This window comes from Natrix helvetica (genome assembly GCF_964273705.1).
Source record: "Natrix helvetica genome assembly, chromosome: 1".
Classification (NCBI taxonomy): domain Eukaryota; kingdom Metazoa; phylum Chordata; class Lepidosauria; order Squamata; family Natricidae; genus Natrix; species Natrix helvetica.
Genome location: NC_138548.1, coordinates 312,642,923 through 312,660,201, shown reverse-complemented (window position 1 = coordinate 312,660,201; position 17,279 = coordinate 312,642,923). Strand labels below are relative to the sequence as shown.

At 37.6% G+C, this 17,279-nt stretch overlaps 1 protein-coding gene across 1 annotated transcript; it reads left to right on the top strand.

Annotated features, from left to right (window-relative positions):
• Positions 1-593: 593 nt before the first annotated feature.
• SEC61A1 (SEC61 translocon subunit alpha 1) lies at positions 594-17,060 on the top strand. Its single transcript, XM_081949894.1, has 13 exons — positions 594-742; positions 2,680-2,747; positions 3,777-3,842; positions 3,940-4,018; positions 7,457-7,588; positions 7,866-7,975; positions 8,444-8,597; positions 10,466-10,626; positions 11,227-11,424; positions 11,861-12,052; positions 12,675-12,751; positions 14,238-15,571; positions 15,627-17,060. The coding sequence occupies exons 1-12, from the start codon at positions 736-738 to the stop codon at positions 14,422-14,424; spliced, it is 1,431 nt and encodes a 476-aa protein (XP_081806020.1). The 5' UTR covers positions 594-735; the 3' UTR covers positions 14,425-15,571; positions 15,627-17,060.
• Positions 17,061-17,279: the final 219 nt, after the last annotated feature.

The window sequence follows — 17,279 nt, the reverse complement described above, 5'->3', positions numbered from 1 at the left end:
CCGTTAAATCCAGTGGATTTAGGCAGGGCGCTCAAAAATGTAGGACTAGGAGGAAAGTTGGTTTTCTGCCTACCAGCCCTTCCAGAAAGGGCTGAATAATTCCAACAGAATAATTCCAATTCTTGCAGATCTGATACTTGTCAGTATTTTGAATTAGCTGCATAGTCTGTAAAATATTCGCTTCTCTTTCTTTCTCCCTCTCCATCCAATCTATTTGGTTCATTTTGTTTATAACGGCTTATAAAAAATTGCCGACTGTAAATAACACGTGGCAAATTATTCTTCGTACACCCAAACACTGTAAAAAAAAAATCACCCAAAGCCAAAACCCTTTTTAAGCCACGCTGGCGACCTCCAGGAAGCAATCCACTTTTGCTTCTTCGCTCGCGGTATAAAGCGCGAACAAGTGGGAAGGCATTCCCTGGATCCCGTCAATACGGACTTGAGACCGCAGTACCGTTTTCCCCAGAGAGCCTTTCCCGGTCTCAAAGGGCTTTTGGGAATTGTAGTCCGAAGGAAAAGTATATTCAGCAGGTATATATTTAAAAAAAAAAAAAAGCCCCAGCGCGCTTGCGCGGACGTACAAGGCTTTGGTAGCGGTTACCAGTGCGTGGCAGGAACCGGAAGGAACCGGAGGGTGGGGCTTCCATCAACTGACGTGTCTTTCTGAGGGAAGCGTCGGTAGTTGCTGCTGCTGCTGCTCGGCCCTTCCTTTTCCGCGTTGAGGGCGCCGAGATGGGGAGTGAGTATCGCTGGACGGCGATGTAGGCGCTGGCGAGAGGCGACTGTGGAGAAGAGTAGGGGGCGAAGAGAAAGAGGGAGAGAGCCCGCCATTCGCCAAGATGGTCTCGAGGAGGAACGGGGACGCTGCTGGGAGGGGACGACCGGTTATGGGGTGGGGAAGTTGAGGGTGAAAGACGCGAAATGGCGGCTTGGGGGAGGCAACGGGCGTCCTTGTCTGGAGATGCGGCGAGACGGGGGTCTGTGGGGGACGGACACCCTCTGATTGGTGGCCGCCATGTGCGCCCGCTTAGGCTGTCGGAGTCATGGGGTGGGGGTGGGGGTGTCGGGAGTGCTTTTTGGCGAGACAGACGGTGTCGGGGGGGGGGGCATTTCTGGGTGACTGAAGGGCGACTATCCCGAGACAGTAACTATTCAAAAAATAGTTCCGGTGACCTCTTCCGAGGTCCGTCCATCAATAGGAAGAACAGTTCGAGGCTAAGTCTCCTTTATCTTGCAAAAATGGGAAGGACGAAACAAAAACATTAAAGTTCGGACCAGGTTCGGATTTCCATCGGAGCCTATGGACACGCGAGATTGTTGGAGGTCAAATCTGAAATGTTTTGAAGTGTTTTGTGGAATCACAAATAAAATACTCTGCTTTGTCCTGGGGGGGTGCAGAAAATACAACTTAAGCAACAGAATGGTCAATGCCTGGAATGCACTACCTGACTCTGGTTTCTTCCCCAACCCCTCATAACTTTAACCTTAGACTGTCTACTATTGACCTCACCCCATTCCGAAGAGGTCAGTAGGGGCGTGCATAAGCGCACCAGTGTGCCTAACGTCCCTGTCCTATTGTCCCCATTTATTTGTTCCCATTTCCTGTGTTCTTGTTCAGGTTTATTCTTATTCATGTTATCTTGTACATGAGTGACAAAATAAATAAATAAAATGGATGCTTTCACAGCAAATAGAAATAAGGTTAACTCTTGTGTTTGGGGCCTGGGTGTAGTTGCAAACCGAACTGCATCCGATTATAACTTTGTGCAAGTTTAAAAGGCCAATTATCACCAGAATATGATACATGATCATCCTGATTGACCATTTACAGCTGCTGTCAGTCTTGTGCTTGCTTCAGAAAACCTAAATCCCATATGAAATGCTGTGCTTCTTAAGTTCCCTCTGACAATGTTTTGAGGCAAGCTAGAGTCCCTCCCTTCCCCCATGGGTTGTATTTGAGCATGTGATGTTAATTGTTATAAACTTTTTGGCCCTTGATTGGTCCTAAATATTATCTATGTTCTTTCTTACAATTTGTTGGGATTTTAATCTGCATTTGTTACTGATCCCTCCCCCCCTTTTTACTGGCTTCCTTTTAAGATATTTAGAAGCAGATCAAAAATAATCTTAATAACATGCCTCATGTAGATTGATATTACCAGCAGTGCATTTGTAATAGTTCGCGTGATAAGCACAAGGTGACCTGAAAGAAGTCCTGTAGTTTTAATATTTGTGGAACATCACAGGTAATGCTGAAATCAACAGCAGTCATCAAAGTGCTCTTACAAATCATTCTTGATGGGAAATTAAAGAGAATGCAAGTTAGGTATGCCATTGTTATTACAAACTCCTTGTTTTGATTGTCTTTGACTTCAGAACACAGATTTAGTAGAGGTAACAACTTAATTTGTATATACTGTGATGATCTTCCATTTATTTTTCTTCAAACAGGACTAAGCATTATGTGCCCAGATCATTTTCTATATTTGATTTGTTCAAGATCATAGACTCATAGGGTTGAAAGAGACATGGGAGGTCTTCTAGTCCAATCCCCAAAATATAAATAATTGCATAGATAACTGTATAGATTAGCAATTACAAGCTAAAAATTGTCTTTTTGATGAATCTTTGTTAATTGATGGATGTCTGCTTAATTTCTCAAAATTTTCTTCACAGTTAAATTTCTTGAAGTAATCAAGCCCTTCTGCGTTATCTTACCAGAAATTCAAAAACCAGAAAGGAAGGTAATGTATACATTATAGAATTATAGTTTTGACAGAACATTTATAAAAGGTTAAAAGGAAGAAACATTTTTGTCCTTTTCCCTATTTTTTTAAAAAATGTATTCCAAAGTTATTCAGTTAAACCTCTAGGTCCTTTTAACATCTTATTTTAAAGGAACACAATAGTAGACTTTGAACGGAAATGCAGAAATGAGTATCTGTCCGGCAAATGATAGCAGTATGATTAACTAGAATATAATGTGTTTATTCTCCACCTTGAATAAATTGATGCATCATTTGCTTGATGGCAGAATTCAAGGTACAATTTTCTCATTTCCACAGTTCAGGCTGCCAGTCCAACTAGCAGAATTAAATGTTGCTTCTAGAAAAGGAAGGGGAAACAAGCTGCTTGTTAAAATGGTTCTTTTTCAGTCACCAATAAATGGGGTTAGTTGGTTTTCATTTTGCCATAATATCCTGCCTGAAAGGCATCAGAGAGCTGTTCTTATAGAGGTCCTTGCCTAGTTAGCATATATGGAAAATGTTTGGCTATCACTTTTGATGACATTTACGGAAATACATAGAATTTTACTTATAGATATTAGCATGACTATGCCTCTACTTGTGATTTCTAACTGAGTGCCTATAGGAATTTATGATACCAATAATTTCTTTGGGGTCAACTAAAGGATAATTTTAACTGGAAAACTTTGTTTTTATCAAAGTTCTGCTCATGTTATTGTTTGTGTGTGTGTGTGTGTTTAGTAAAAGCAATGTGGAAATGTTGGAAATTTAAATATATTGAACATATTGCATTTTTGGTTTCCAAATTACAATAACAGATATAATCCTATATCACAGCAATTGGAGAATCCCTCAGCCTTCTATTTAGCATTTTTGGATAGTTGTCAGGGGAAAAAAGGAAAGAAGTATTGAGCTTTTTGAAAGTCATGTACAATATTAGCTGTTTTTCTCATGGATATGTCATGCTTTGTTCTAGCCAAATGTTGGCAATGACAATTATTTTAACAATTTCATCTCTTATTGTAGATCCAGTTTAAAGAAAAGGTACTATGGACAGCTATCACACTCTTCATCTTTTTGGTCTGCTGCCAGGTATTCATTGAATCCTTATTCCTTGAATCCTTTCTTTAAAACCAAAGTTAAAGAGCCAAACCTATGATAATTTTGCTTAATTTTTTTTAAAATCCAGATTCCCCTTTTTGGTATTATGTCATCGGATTCAGCTGATCCCTTTTATTGGATAAGAGTAATTCTGGCTTCTAACAGAGGTATTGAAATTCACCTTAATAATTGATTCTTTTTGCTAAATTTCATTTCTGTCTATCATAGCAAACTGGATTTCTCCTTTAAGTGAGTTAAGCATTTTGCATTCCCACTGACTTCAGTAATAAGCAATATTCCATCTAATCAGTGGGATTTAAATATGCATTATTTTGTTTTGGATATTGTGATTGTAAAATGGGTTTTTGTGGGTTGACCATCATGATGCTGTCATTACAGATATAGAATATAGAAGGGACTGAGGCTGAGAAATTGATTGACTTTAAGTATAAAAAAAGGGATTTCCATTACTTTGTGTCAACTCAATGTTATAGGACAGTCAGTATTGTATAATAGTTGTCACCAGGGTAGAAACCATCATATTGTGAATTCTATCAGTCACTCTTGCCCAATGTTGACTTGAAGGCGTGTGTGGACATGCACACGGAAAATGCTATATATTAATAGCTAAGTGGATTGCCTGGAATTGAAGGAGAGAGTAAATCAGAAGTTTCGGGTGTCGAGGGGTGGAGCTGACATCGCGCCGATACGACGTGCAATCTTGGAGCTCCAAGATCGCCATCGATATCTCTGCCACTGGATGGTCCCTTTGGACCTAAATCATCCTGTAGAGATGGTGATGGAGAAGAGCACATCCTGCTGATCCCAGGGACATCGCAAAGCCCTTGGTAGATCCAGGAGAAGCTCTTTTTTCCGGCCACAGAGAAGCAGCCATTGAAGCTGCTGAAAGTTGGGACAGCTCCAGAACGGAGAGAAAGTGTGTCAAATTGGTGAGATAAATTTTATTGTTGGAGAAGAGAACACCCAAAAAGATCAAAAGTAAAGTTAAAATCGAAGACACAAGAGGTTAAGCGGCGAGATTAAGCCTGTGTCAAATTTAGTGTGTTATCTTTCTTTAATTTTTTTTTTAATTGATGGAACTTTTACAAATGCTTTTTGCTTTTTAAACTGGACCGGTTTTTATTTTCTTCTCCTATTTTTCTTTTTTTAATACTTATTGATTAAGACTTTCACTCTTTTTCTCTTTTCAACACTATTGATTTTTTTTTCCCTAAGAACTTTTTTCATTAAGTTTGGAATATAAAGAGGAGAGGAAAAGCAGAGGAAAAGAAGTAACACTGCCACTTGGAGGCTTGGAAACATTGTTTTTCTTGTTTTCTTTGAACATTTGATCTACATTTCAAGGTTTCTGAGCTTGTTTATTGAAAATGGTAGCGAGAAGTGCACGGACTGTTTATACAGGTGCTCCTCTGGGGTACTATCAGTAGCTGGATTGGAATGAAAAGAAAGCCTTGACTTGAAAGAATACAGTGAACTTGTTTGGAATTTAATAAAAAAGCTTTGGATGATATAGTGGCAATGTTTACTATCTGGAGGAATGTTGCAACATGAAAAAGAAAAGGAAGTAACATTACAAATGATTATGCAAGAAATTCAAAAAATACAAGTAAGAACAGAGAGCATTGAAAAGAGAATGGAAAATATTGAACAGAAAAAATAGATGAAAAAATGAGAAAATTTACCAAATTATAATGAAATTTGAGGATAGTGTTCAAAAAATTGAAAAAAAAGATAAACAAAGAGACAAGAAAATTGGTGATATTGACAGCAGATTGAGTGTGGTTGGAAAAGACAGGAGTGGAATACTGAAATGGGAGATTGACAGATTGGAACTTTACTAGAACTTTAATAGAAGAAGAAAAGAGAAAATTTGGCAGAAGTAATGAGAGAAATTTTGGCAGAAGCATCGGTGATAACCAAAGGGAAGTTGATGGAAGGAACAGATGGAGGGTTTTGAGTCTTTATAAGATATGCAATGAAAAACAAGTCCATATAAGATCTACCAAGAAAGCAATTAGAACACAAATACTACAAGAGATATAAGATTGAACTACTATTGGAAGGATACAGGATGATGTAATGAAATGCTATAATAAAAACTAATTTAAATTTAGTTAAATTTAGAATATTATGCATAAAATGGAGTGATAATAGTTATAGTCAAATAAATGATTAACAATGATAATAATGCATATATATATATACTAGATTGATAATATGTAATTTTATATAAATTGTAAGTGAGGACTATAGAGAGGATACTCAAAAGTTTTGTAACCAAAGATAAATAATTTTATATAGAATATAATATAAAGATGTAATATTACTGGATGATTTTAGGATGATGAAATGAAATGCCAGGAGGAACTTATTCATAAAATAATGGAATGTGCTGAAATGAGTAAACTGACATTTGAAATTAGAAAAAAAGACAAACAATTTTATAAGACATGGGATTTATTTTATCAATGGTTAGATAAAAAAACATGAAAATGAAAGATACTAGAGAATGTTATCAATACAAGAATAATAGAATGATACTGAATATAACAAATATATATTATTATTGGATAGATTGAAGATGTTGTAATGAATTGTTATAATATAAATGAACCCAATATTTAGTATATCTCGTTTAAAATGAAGGAATAATAGTGAGTCAAACAAATGAGGTATAATGATAATAATGTGTACAAACATACTCGATTTGATATGTGATTTATATAAATTGCAAATGATGACTATGGAAAGGATGCACAAAAACCTTGTAACCAATCGACGCACTGTATGTAATGGAAGATGGTTTTATGTTTTATGTCTTGTGTGTCTCTAAAAAATTTTTAAAATTAAATTACGTCTTAGCAGAGCTAAAAGAGCCATGTTTTCCTTTTTCCCCTCTGCCTTTAATTTGATAAACTGCTGAAAACCAGCACCTTTTAGCTCACATAATCTGGTAAAACTCTCCTCTGCAGTTTGAAACATGCATAGAGAGAAAGTTGGTAAGGCTAGTATAATACTAGTTCATATATTTTAACTCTGTTCTGCAGGTCATTTAAACAACTTTCTTTCCTATACTGTATATCATCTTAAACATTTTATTTATTCTTTAAATTTGTACTCCCCCTTTTTGTTATTAGTTGGCAATGCAAGTTTCTACACAGGGACAAAGATAAAAAGCATAATTCAAATTCCAAAAGTTCAGAATTCTTTTGATTATTCTTATAAATTTTGATTTGCCTGGAAATAATAGCTTATGTGCAAAATCTTTACAACCAGCATTTTCTGTATGTTTAAAAAGCTCTGTCAAATTATTATGCTTCAATAGTTTGGAAAATGCTGTTTCTAAAGAATGAGGCTTGCTCATTCTGCTAAATGAACTGTAGTTTCAGCTTGCCTTGCGAAAGCAGGTTCTCCTAATTTGATAATATAACAGAATGATCATTTTTTGCAAAATGGCAAAGAATGGAGTTCCATTGCAAATTTAAATCTTTATCTTTCTAATGTCTTGAAATGGCCAGTTATCTGTGTAGGGATGAGCAGGAAAGGATTGGTAGGTCTTTCATTCTATTTTTGATTTCCAACAGGTACACTGATGGAACTAGGCATTTCTCCCATTGTCACATCTGGTCTCATCATGCAGTTACTGGCTGGCGCCAAAATAATTGAAGTTGGGGATACGCCAAAAGACAGAGCTCTCTTCAATGGGGCACAGAAATGTAAGGAACAGGAAATTCTAAACAATTTTTATTCTAGTCCAGGGGTATCAAACTGGTGCCCTGCCGGCCAAATGAATAATGCGCAAGCCATGTCCACCATAGCTCCGCAAAAAAGAAAAACATTGTGAAACATCTCGTGACGGCAACATGACGCAGCGAGTTTGACCCCCGTGTTCTAGTTCATGCAGATAATAGACAGTGGACAATATAAATTGACCCGTCGAGAAATTTGGAATGTTAAATTACATTCACATTTTTGTCCTGTAATTCTTTTCAGTGTTTGGCATGATTATTACTATTGGACAATCTATTGTTTATGTAATGACTGGGATGTATGGAGACCCATCAGAGATGGGAGCAGGAATCTGTCTCCTTATCACCATTCAGGTAACTTTTAAATTATGAAAACTCTTGGATGTAGACCTAGGATCTGTAGATATTTAAAAGGTTGAAATTGGGCTCTTTTGCAAACTTGCTTAACCTAGCCCTTTCTCTGCAAGAATATTAAATGCTCTTGACAATCATCTGGAAACTTCCTTCTTAGGCAGGAAATTTACTAGGGAAGGTTCTTACTTCTGGGTGTATTAATCTCACAACCAAAGAGCTAAGATTTACACATTTTATAACTATATGTTTACCCTTCCAGTAACACTATTGAGAAGGTAAGAGACTTAATCAACTTGGCTGAAGCTGACACAGAAACATAATAGCCAAAAGGGCTGCCCTCCTTAATAAGTGATCTCCACAGACAAGTATTTATAGAAATTGTTGTACCTATTTAATTGTTTCGGTATTGTTTTTAATTAGTAAAATTTTAATTGAAGTGATTGATATATTATACATTTCTCCTTGTAGCTTTTTGTTGCTGGTTTGATAGTCCTTCTGTTGGATGAACTTCTGCAAAAAGGCTATGGTCTTGGCTCTGGCATTTCTCTCTTCATTGCTACTAATATCTGTGAGACAATTGTATGGAAGGCATTCAGCCCAACTACAGTGAATACTGGCCGAGGTAATTATTCTCTGAAGAGACATATATCAATGCCTTGGAAGGAAACAAGAAAAAAACCCTAAGCTTTTCCTATTTGTCCAGTATCCAGTGGCACAGCATGTTGAGTATCATCTGAAAAAGAAAAAATGCAAGTTACTAAGGATAAGGAACAGAGTATTGGTTTGCTTGAGTTTTTATGTGTTATGTTATCTTTAAAGAAGCATGGCTGCCTGGAACTCTGAATACCTCTGTGAAAATATGTGTATAGTGGTAAATTTAACTTGTTTGGCAATTCATGCAAGAATTGGCTGAATGGAAAACTTGTATCTCTCATTATCAGCAGCTCTAATAGTTATAGGAACCCAGGGAGTTTTAAATGAGTGGATGGAAAACCAAGCAGCAAAGCATTGTTTTCTGCAGTTTAAATCCAATGGCTAGTTCTGTGAAGGTCCTGAACAATTCATCTTATAATTTGACTGTTGATGTTTAAAGGTGCTTATGGAAAGATTAAAAAATATAGCCCAGAAAACAGAAAATACATTAAAATGCAAACTTGGGTGTTATATTTTTATTTGCATGTAAGGAAACTCCATTCTGTTGTACAAACATAGCATAGTGCTAATAATGTTGACTCCTTATTGAATACTTTGTATATTACACTTCAGCATGAGTGATTTTTTCAAAGGTATTTCCCCAGCAACTTGTGCAGATGAGACTAAAATTTGGTAATGCATATATTGCAGACTTAATATATCAGATAAAGCTGTAGTTTGTTTTAACTGTAATTTATTGAAAAGGTAATTGTGACCTAGTTCACATAGAATCCTCAAACCAGGCAAACCACAGTGGCTAGTTTCATACATAGCAGTGAATCAAAATATGCACACTATATTATTGTATACTGTTTTAATTTTAAAACAACCAGGTTGTTTTTTCAGAAAATTGTTAGCAGTATGCAGCAAACCAATTTTGTGTGGATCAGGAATGCTGGAAAAACATTTCCTTCAATTAGGGAATTTATCTCCAAATATGTTTATAGTTCTTTTTCAGTCCTTCACAGAGGGGCCATTTATTTCCGTATGATTAGAATTAGTAGACAATGATTAATGTAGCTTTATAGGCCTTTGGTTGTTTTTTATTGTTAAAATTGTTACCATTTTATTTACTTTCTCTTTTATATATTAATTTCTTAACCTATTTCTCTTTGTTTTATCAGTTTTAGCTTATTTCTTATTGTCCTTGTAATCTGGTATTATAAATTAAATTTAATAAATGGCAGTTGTTACCGTGTTTCCCCCAAAATACGACAGGGTCTTATTTTCTTTTTACCTACAAAATATGGCTTGGGCTTTATTATGGGGGGAGGGTTTATTGTTTTTTGCCGGACGGCTGCTCTCTTGCGAGCGGGCTCCCAAAGAGCTGGGCACAGCCTCATGGGCGAATGGCTGTGTTGCGCTGTCGCAGCTGCACAACACAACAGCCATGAAGCAACCAAGGTTCCCGCGGCTTGGCACCTTCGGGATACTACTAGGTGGTGAGCGGCGCTCTGTCTGGCTGGAGGTGGGGGTTGTCCAGGGAGCTTACATGCGGGGGGGGTGTTATATTTTTGCCCACCAGAAAAATGTGGCATGGCTGTATTATGAGGACGTCGTATTTTGGGGAAAACATGGTAGTTTTACAGTGCGATTTACATTAATACTAGTAGTCACATGAATAAGAAGAAGGAAGTATTGGGGTTTAATCTCATTTTTAGAGAATGAATCAATAATGTTAGGAGTAATTGGAATATACAGAATATTCTAAACTGCCAACTTTCAAAGGCAAGGACTTTAAAGCATCAACAGCTTTTTCTATAGTAGTTAATAATTTCTTCACCTGTTCATTAAAAGGCATGGAGTTTGAAGGCGCCATCATTGCCCTGTTCCATCTGCTGGCTACTCGCACAGACAAAGTTAGAGCTCTCAGGGAAGCCTTCTATCGGCAGAATCTCCCCAACCTTATGAACTTGATTTCCACCATCTTTGTCTTTGCTGTTGTCATTTATTTCCAGGTATGTAACATTTTAACAGTAACAGAGTTGGAAGGGACCTTGGAGGTCATCTAGTCCAACGCCCTGCTCATGCAGAACTATACTAGGGAGAGGTATAGAATGACAATTTAAAGTTTAACATATTTTCATATTCTATTTAGGCCTGAAAAGGTGTTTATTTATTTAAGCCATATAATTTCTGATGAAATGCTCATTAATACATCACCAAAATATGAAGTTAGAATAGTTCCACAAGGTTTATTGGAGAAATGTAAGATGTACCGTAGATTAGAAGTGATACTGTGTTAATGTGACTTATCCTTTTATCTTGGTGTAAAGCTAATTGAAACACTGTATATTTCCTGCTAGCAGAAGTAAGATCATAATCAGAGTTGTGGTTTCACTTGGTGACCACTTCACTTAACAACCAAGTTGCTGGTCCAAATTGTAGTCACTAAAGAAGGATTACCTATATAAGCTAATAAAGAGGAAAAAAGTGTGTTGTTTTGAGATTGCTTTTTTAAAATAACCTTGATTTCATTGACCCTTGGGGCAAGTACTTTTGTGAATTACATTTTCTTTGTGTTTACATTTTAATTTCTTTCCCTTTGTGATCCACAGGGATTTAGAGTGGACCTCCCTATAAAATCTGCTCGCTACCGTGGACAATACAATACCTATCCAATCAAGTTATTCTATACTTCCAATATTCCCATTATTCTTCAGTCTGCATTGGTTTCCAACTTGTATGTAATTTCTCAGATGCTCTCTGCTCGTTTTAGTGGCAACATATTGGTTAGCCTTCTGGGTACTTGGTCTGTAAGTATTTTGTAAGTTCTTCTCCATAACTGTACTTAAAAATTCTTCTAGCAAAGGCACCCCAGAGAAGACAGGTTTACTATACTTTTAAAAATTTGATGAATTCTCTAGCCCTTTCTTCCAAGTAGAAACCTACAGAATTGCATTGTATCTGCTTTTTATTTACTATTTGTCTTAAAAGTGAGATGGCCTTTCATATTGAGCCTTACTTAATTTTTTGTCTTATTACCAGTTCCTTTGTATTATATTAGCTTTAGTATATTTTATTATGTTATGCTAACAATGCATGCAGATATCTTTGCACTGCAACAAATGACTCATCACCACTATACATAAATATTGCTAACTTGACTAAATTGGTTGCTAGCAATTGTGTAATTGTTCATTCAAGAAAGTTTAATCCAATTTTGCTGAAAGCAATCTTTTTTCATTGTAGGATACCTCAACTGGCGGTCCTGCCCGTTCATATCCTGTTGGTGGTCTTTGTTATTACCTGTCGCCTCCTGAGTCTTTTACATCAGTTTTAGACGATCCTGTTCATGCAGTTGTTTATATTGTGTTTATGTTGGGTTCCTGTGCTTTCTTTTCCAAAACCTGGATTGAAGTCTCTGGCTCATCTGCAAAAGATGTAAGTAAATAGCATAAATCTCTCATCTTTAGATGCATCAAAATGCTGCGGTAAGCACTTGAAAAAGAAAATTCATGGAAAGGTCAAATTCAAACAGAACTATAGGATATGCCTCATAGCAAGTCACACTGCTGCTGTATTAAATTTGGTATTGTTTAGTGCCTGACCCTGACACTCCAAGCACTTCCCCCTATGTACCTGGAGATGCTGTGGATTTAATCTGGATCTGTTGCTGGATATATGCTAGAAAATAAGCTTACCTTTGGTTGGCTTACCCTGGTTACTTAACATCCAGGCCTACCCTCCAACCCCATCCCGCCAAATCTTGGATGAAATAAATCCCTGGCTATGCTCATTCGCTAGCCATTCATTCTTCTCAGGGCACCAACATCTCTCATGTATGAATTTATAAAGGTTTATAACTCCTTTCTAAAAATTATTCCCTGGGATTGAGAAGATGGCATTATGTTTTAATAAGTTAAATCTTTTTTTCTGTTTAGTTGCCATATCCTTGTATTGTTTCTGATTTTAAGAACTCTTAAGGTTCTTACATTTTTATAGCAACCAAATGTAGTGATTTCTCTTCACAAAATGCTAATTTTTTACTTATTTTGGAGTACAGGTTGCTAAACAACTGAAAGAGCAACAGATGGTTATGAGGGGTCACAGAGAAACCTCCATGGTTCATGAACTCAACAGGTGAGTTATAAATCTGTAGCGTTATTGTAATCTGTTGCTATTTGAGCTTTCATTTGTTTCCGAGAAGCAGAAATCTACTTGCAGATTTAATGGCCTTGCTGTGTTCTATCCTTGTTACTGAAATTCTAGCCTTAGAAAATGTTCTCCATAATATTTCTGAGAATGCTTGCTTTATATTTGGTAAGGCAAAGGCAATAAACCTCATGGTTTGCTTATTTCAAAAAGGCAACTTTTTCACTACTGATGTTAATGTTAAAAGAAGTAAATAATCTTTTTCATGTATGTAACACAGAAATAAAAGGTACATGCAGCCTGGTTGTATTTTAATTGAATACAAATTGAATGCTTATACAGGTAATCCCCGAATTACGACAGTTCACTTAGCAACCATTTGAATGTAGCCCCCCCCAAGTACTTACAACCCAGTCCTGAAGTTATGAGGCCATCATTCACCCTTATTAACAACTGCAGAGGCACTGCAACATTCGTCCTGCCTATTCCCTCCCCCACTCCCCTGTCGGGTCTTCACAGGCAGGCCTGTGAAGACTCACATTTCGAAGATCTAGTGAGCTGTCTCCTCTCCAGGACAAGTGCGCCCTGCTCAGCTTCTCTGACTCACCGAGGCTGGCTGCCGCTTCTGGAGTGGTGGGCAGCTTCAGGGAGCCTCCTCCAAAGGAGCCTCCTCCAGGCTCGGTGTAGAAAAGTATTTACATACCGAAGTAAGGCTTTGTGGTAGCGAACCTGCGTCGCTTCATGCCTCTCATTAGTGTGCAAACACTTTCCCCCCGAGACTGGAATGCCCTAATCTCATGGAACGTCAGGCACCCATTCTCTGCAAAAACGAATGGGTGCCTGGAGTCGCGTGAAACAATGACCCCAGAAATTTCCAGTCTTCAGGCGAAAAGTGTTTAAGCGGTCCTGGGGCAGTTGGAAATGAAATGATTCGCTCCGTTTCCAACAGCCCCAGGGTTGCTCAAACACGTTTCGCCGAGACGGAGATTGAAAGCTTAGCCTGCATGCAAATGATCATCAGGATCTGAACTTCCCTTCTCCAGACCAGACATGGGTTCCCTCTCTCACGCAGGGGAGGGAGACTTCTACACAGGAACTTCCTTCTGCACATGGAGGAGAGCTGCCTGCTCTCTTGGCAAGCAGCTCTTTCACTGTATTCATTTAATAACCTACACCAGGTGTCCCCTCCCCTTGCCACGCTCCAAGGAACCAAAAAGGGGACCACTAACCTACACAGTGTCTTAGCAGCTGCACCTGAGAGAACTGAGCTAGCAGTTGTTGAGCAAGGCAATCACATGGGCACCTTGCTTAATGACTGCAATGATGTAAGAGTGTAAAGGGCAGGCTCAATTACTGTCATAAGTTGAGGACTGCCTGTAGTTTGCCTAAGTATTTTCTGCAGTAGCTATACCAGTAGACAATTTCCCTTAAATCTTTTGGCCTAACTTGTACTTTGTTGCTCTTCCTTTTTTAGATACATTCCAACAGCCGCTGCCTTTGGTGGCCTCTGCATTGGTGCCCTCTCCGTGCTGGCAGACTTCCTTGGGGCAATAGGATCAGGCACAGGAATCTTGTTGGCTGTCACCATCATTTATCAATACTTTGAAATATTTGTAAAAGAGCAGAGTGAAGTTGGCAGCATGGGAGCACTTCTCTTCTAAATGCAATATTGTCTCATGGACCTAGGGACTGGCAAAGAGTGCTTTTAAGTTTTTGAAAATCAGGTGAAGAGATTAACAGTTACACAAAAACACATGGGCATAACGCATTAATAGAAACACTTCTTTTAAATGTGTGAATTTTTTTTCTGAAGCACATTCCTTCGGTTCAGACTTTATTGGTATTTAGTTGCTGTTTTATAAATAGCTGGAAAATGTGTAAAAAAAACATTTTTAGAAAAAAAAGGTCTTCTGTTCTTTGTTATTGTTTGAAACAATTCTCTAAATTGGTTTAATCTGAGGGCCTTTTCTCCCTACTTCAGACTGCACAATTTTGTCCTAAGTTGCTCGAAAGTTTTCTGGGTTCATTATTTAAATGAAGAGTGGACGGTTATTTGTTGCAGGGTGATATTTGTCTCTTTCCCTGGAGAGGGGTGGGGAAATTGAGAGTCTTCTCCCCACCCCTTCTCAAAATCACCACCCAAATGTACGTGGGGGGGAGTTCTTTTGATAAGCACATACATTATTTCTCCTTCTAGGATACCACACTTAGAACATCCAGATGTCTAGTCAAGCAGAGTCTGTTTTCAGTGCTGACTACTGCCTTTTGACTGTTTCTTTACTTCTGCCTGGGATGATAATAGGTTCTATCTGTTGTTAGAAATCTCATGTCATGTTACCCTACAGCAAGGCTGTCAAACCTTTGGCCCACAGATCGGGTGCGTCACGTGCTGGCCACGCCCACCCCCGGTTTAGCGAGGGGGGGGACTCCTGATATGTCACATAATGAGTTTGACACCCCTGCTCCACAATATGTAAGATCATGTCTTGCAATGCTGTACTGAACAAAAGCAGCAAACAGTGCCATAGAGGAAACCTGAAATTTCTTAATTTGTATTTATTATTTTTATCTCTTGACAAGTGTCGAATGCAGTATTTCTCTTGGAAGTTACTGTACTCCTAATAAGTTTTATTTGCCATGAGATCAAAATAAATTCTAAGCTAGGAGGTATGATGTTAACTATTAATCTGCTGCTTGATAAGTATGTGGAAGCCATTTACAGTAGAACCTACATATTGATTCAAATGCTTATTGTCTCCCCACCAATTGCTCTGGAATAGTGACTACAAGCCATGCAAATTCTTGTCTGTCTAAGCCCCCTTAGACAGACAAGAATTTGCATGGCTTGTAGTCACTATTGTAGTCACACTGTAGACCCCTTTCTCTCCAGATAGTTTCATATGTTTTTCTAAGCTGAGGTGATGGTACTTCTTTAGAGACCAAGTAGCCATTGCTTGCTTTCAGGGTAACACCTACCAAATAGGACAAGTAGCCATAACATTTTAAGGGTTATCCACTTCTTATAAAATTCCTTGAACGCTTGACATCTGTTGAGGTATATCATTGGTTGTAAGGTGTTTTGTGTATTGTACAGACCAAATTAAAACATGGTATAATGAGAAACATGCAGATAGAATTACTGGTCGTGTTGGCTCTTGAAAAGAGAGCAATGAAGTCCTGGGACCATATACAAGGCCAGTTGATTTTCTCAGTTTCAACATGTAGAAATTTATGCCTTGACAAAAACACCACATATATTGAAATCGGGTCAAAAACTAGTACTGAGATGGAAGTGCCAAACCTCTGGCAGTTCTGCCATTTTACCCAGCAACAAAATCCCAGGAGCAAGAAAATGTTAATACAAATGGTATGGAAGAAGCTGAGTGTAATGCAGTAAAACGGGGGAAAAGCTTAGGATCTCCTCAAGAACAGATGGGGGAATTGGTAGATACTGAAGACATCTGACTGATAAGATTTCCAGAGCCAGCTTTGCTGGAATGGGTTCTTCAGTTAATAGGCTGCTGTGACATGGATATATTTTGGGATATTTTTAATTCCAAAACAAACAAAGAACATACCTTATGGTGCTGTAGTGCAATTCATTTGTATGGTCGTCTAGCAGGCAAAGCTCAAGGAAAGAGTTGTGTTCTGGATCAATTGCAAATCTGAATTTACAAGGTAATCTTTGTTAGTACTTTTCAGAATACTTGTAAATCGATCCTTCATGAAATATAAAAAATTTAAAATGTAACTGATAGGTAAATATTAAATTGTATATTGCATTTTTGTCCATCCCATCCTATACATTTTATCCTATGTACTAAAGGGATCAAATAAGGTTCCATCAATTTCAGAATGAGCGGCAAAGCATCAAATTGAAGTGATTTGAAATGTCAGATCAGAACCTTTGGATAGATTGTGTGTATTACTGAAACTATCCCCCCTTCTCAGTTGAAATTTACAAATTGTGGACCACTTAATCTGATTTGCATAGCCATTTTGCAGAGTTTGAACGGAATGTTGTGATTGACACAAAATTATCTTCTTTGTGCATAAAGCATTATTCAAGGATTGCATCAAATATTGTAGTTTTTGCCTCACTTTTGAACTATGACTGCTAAACCAGTATTTTAATTGATGGTATTAACATACCGTTAACTTTATGCACTACAAACAAGTCCCGTATTTTTATTTGCACAGGCAATAAAAAGTTGAGATATCCACCACTGGCACTGTCCCTCTTCTATTTCAGTTGAATAACATTTTAACTTCAGAATAAAATTATTTCCTTCTGCTATTTCTCAGTTCAGTTGTTCTTAATAGAGATAAACTAAGGTGATCTGAGATGAATCCTTTTGTAATTTAACCTTTTTTTGAAAGGCAAAAAAAAAGATGAACAAGGTTTTCTTTTAATTGAATGCTCCATTGATTAATCAAACATGGCTGCCCATCTCACGAAAAGTGACACTCGGTGGCTTATAACGTAAAAAGCAATACATATTTAAACATGAAAATG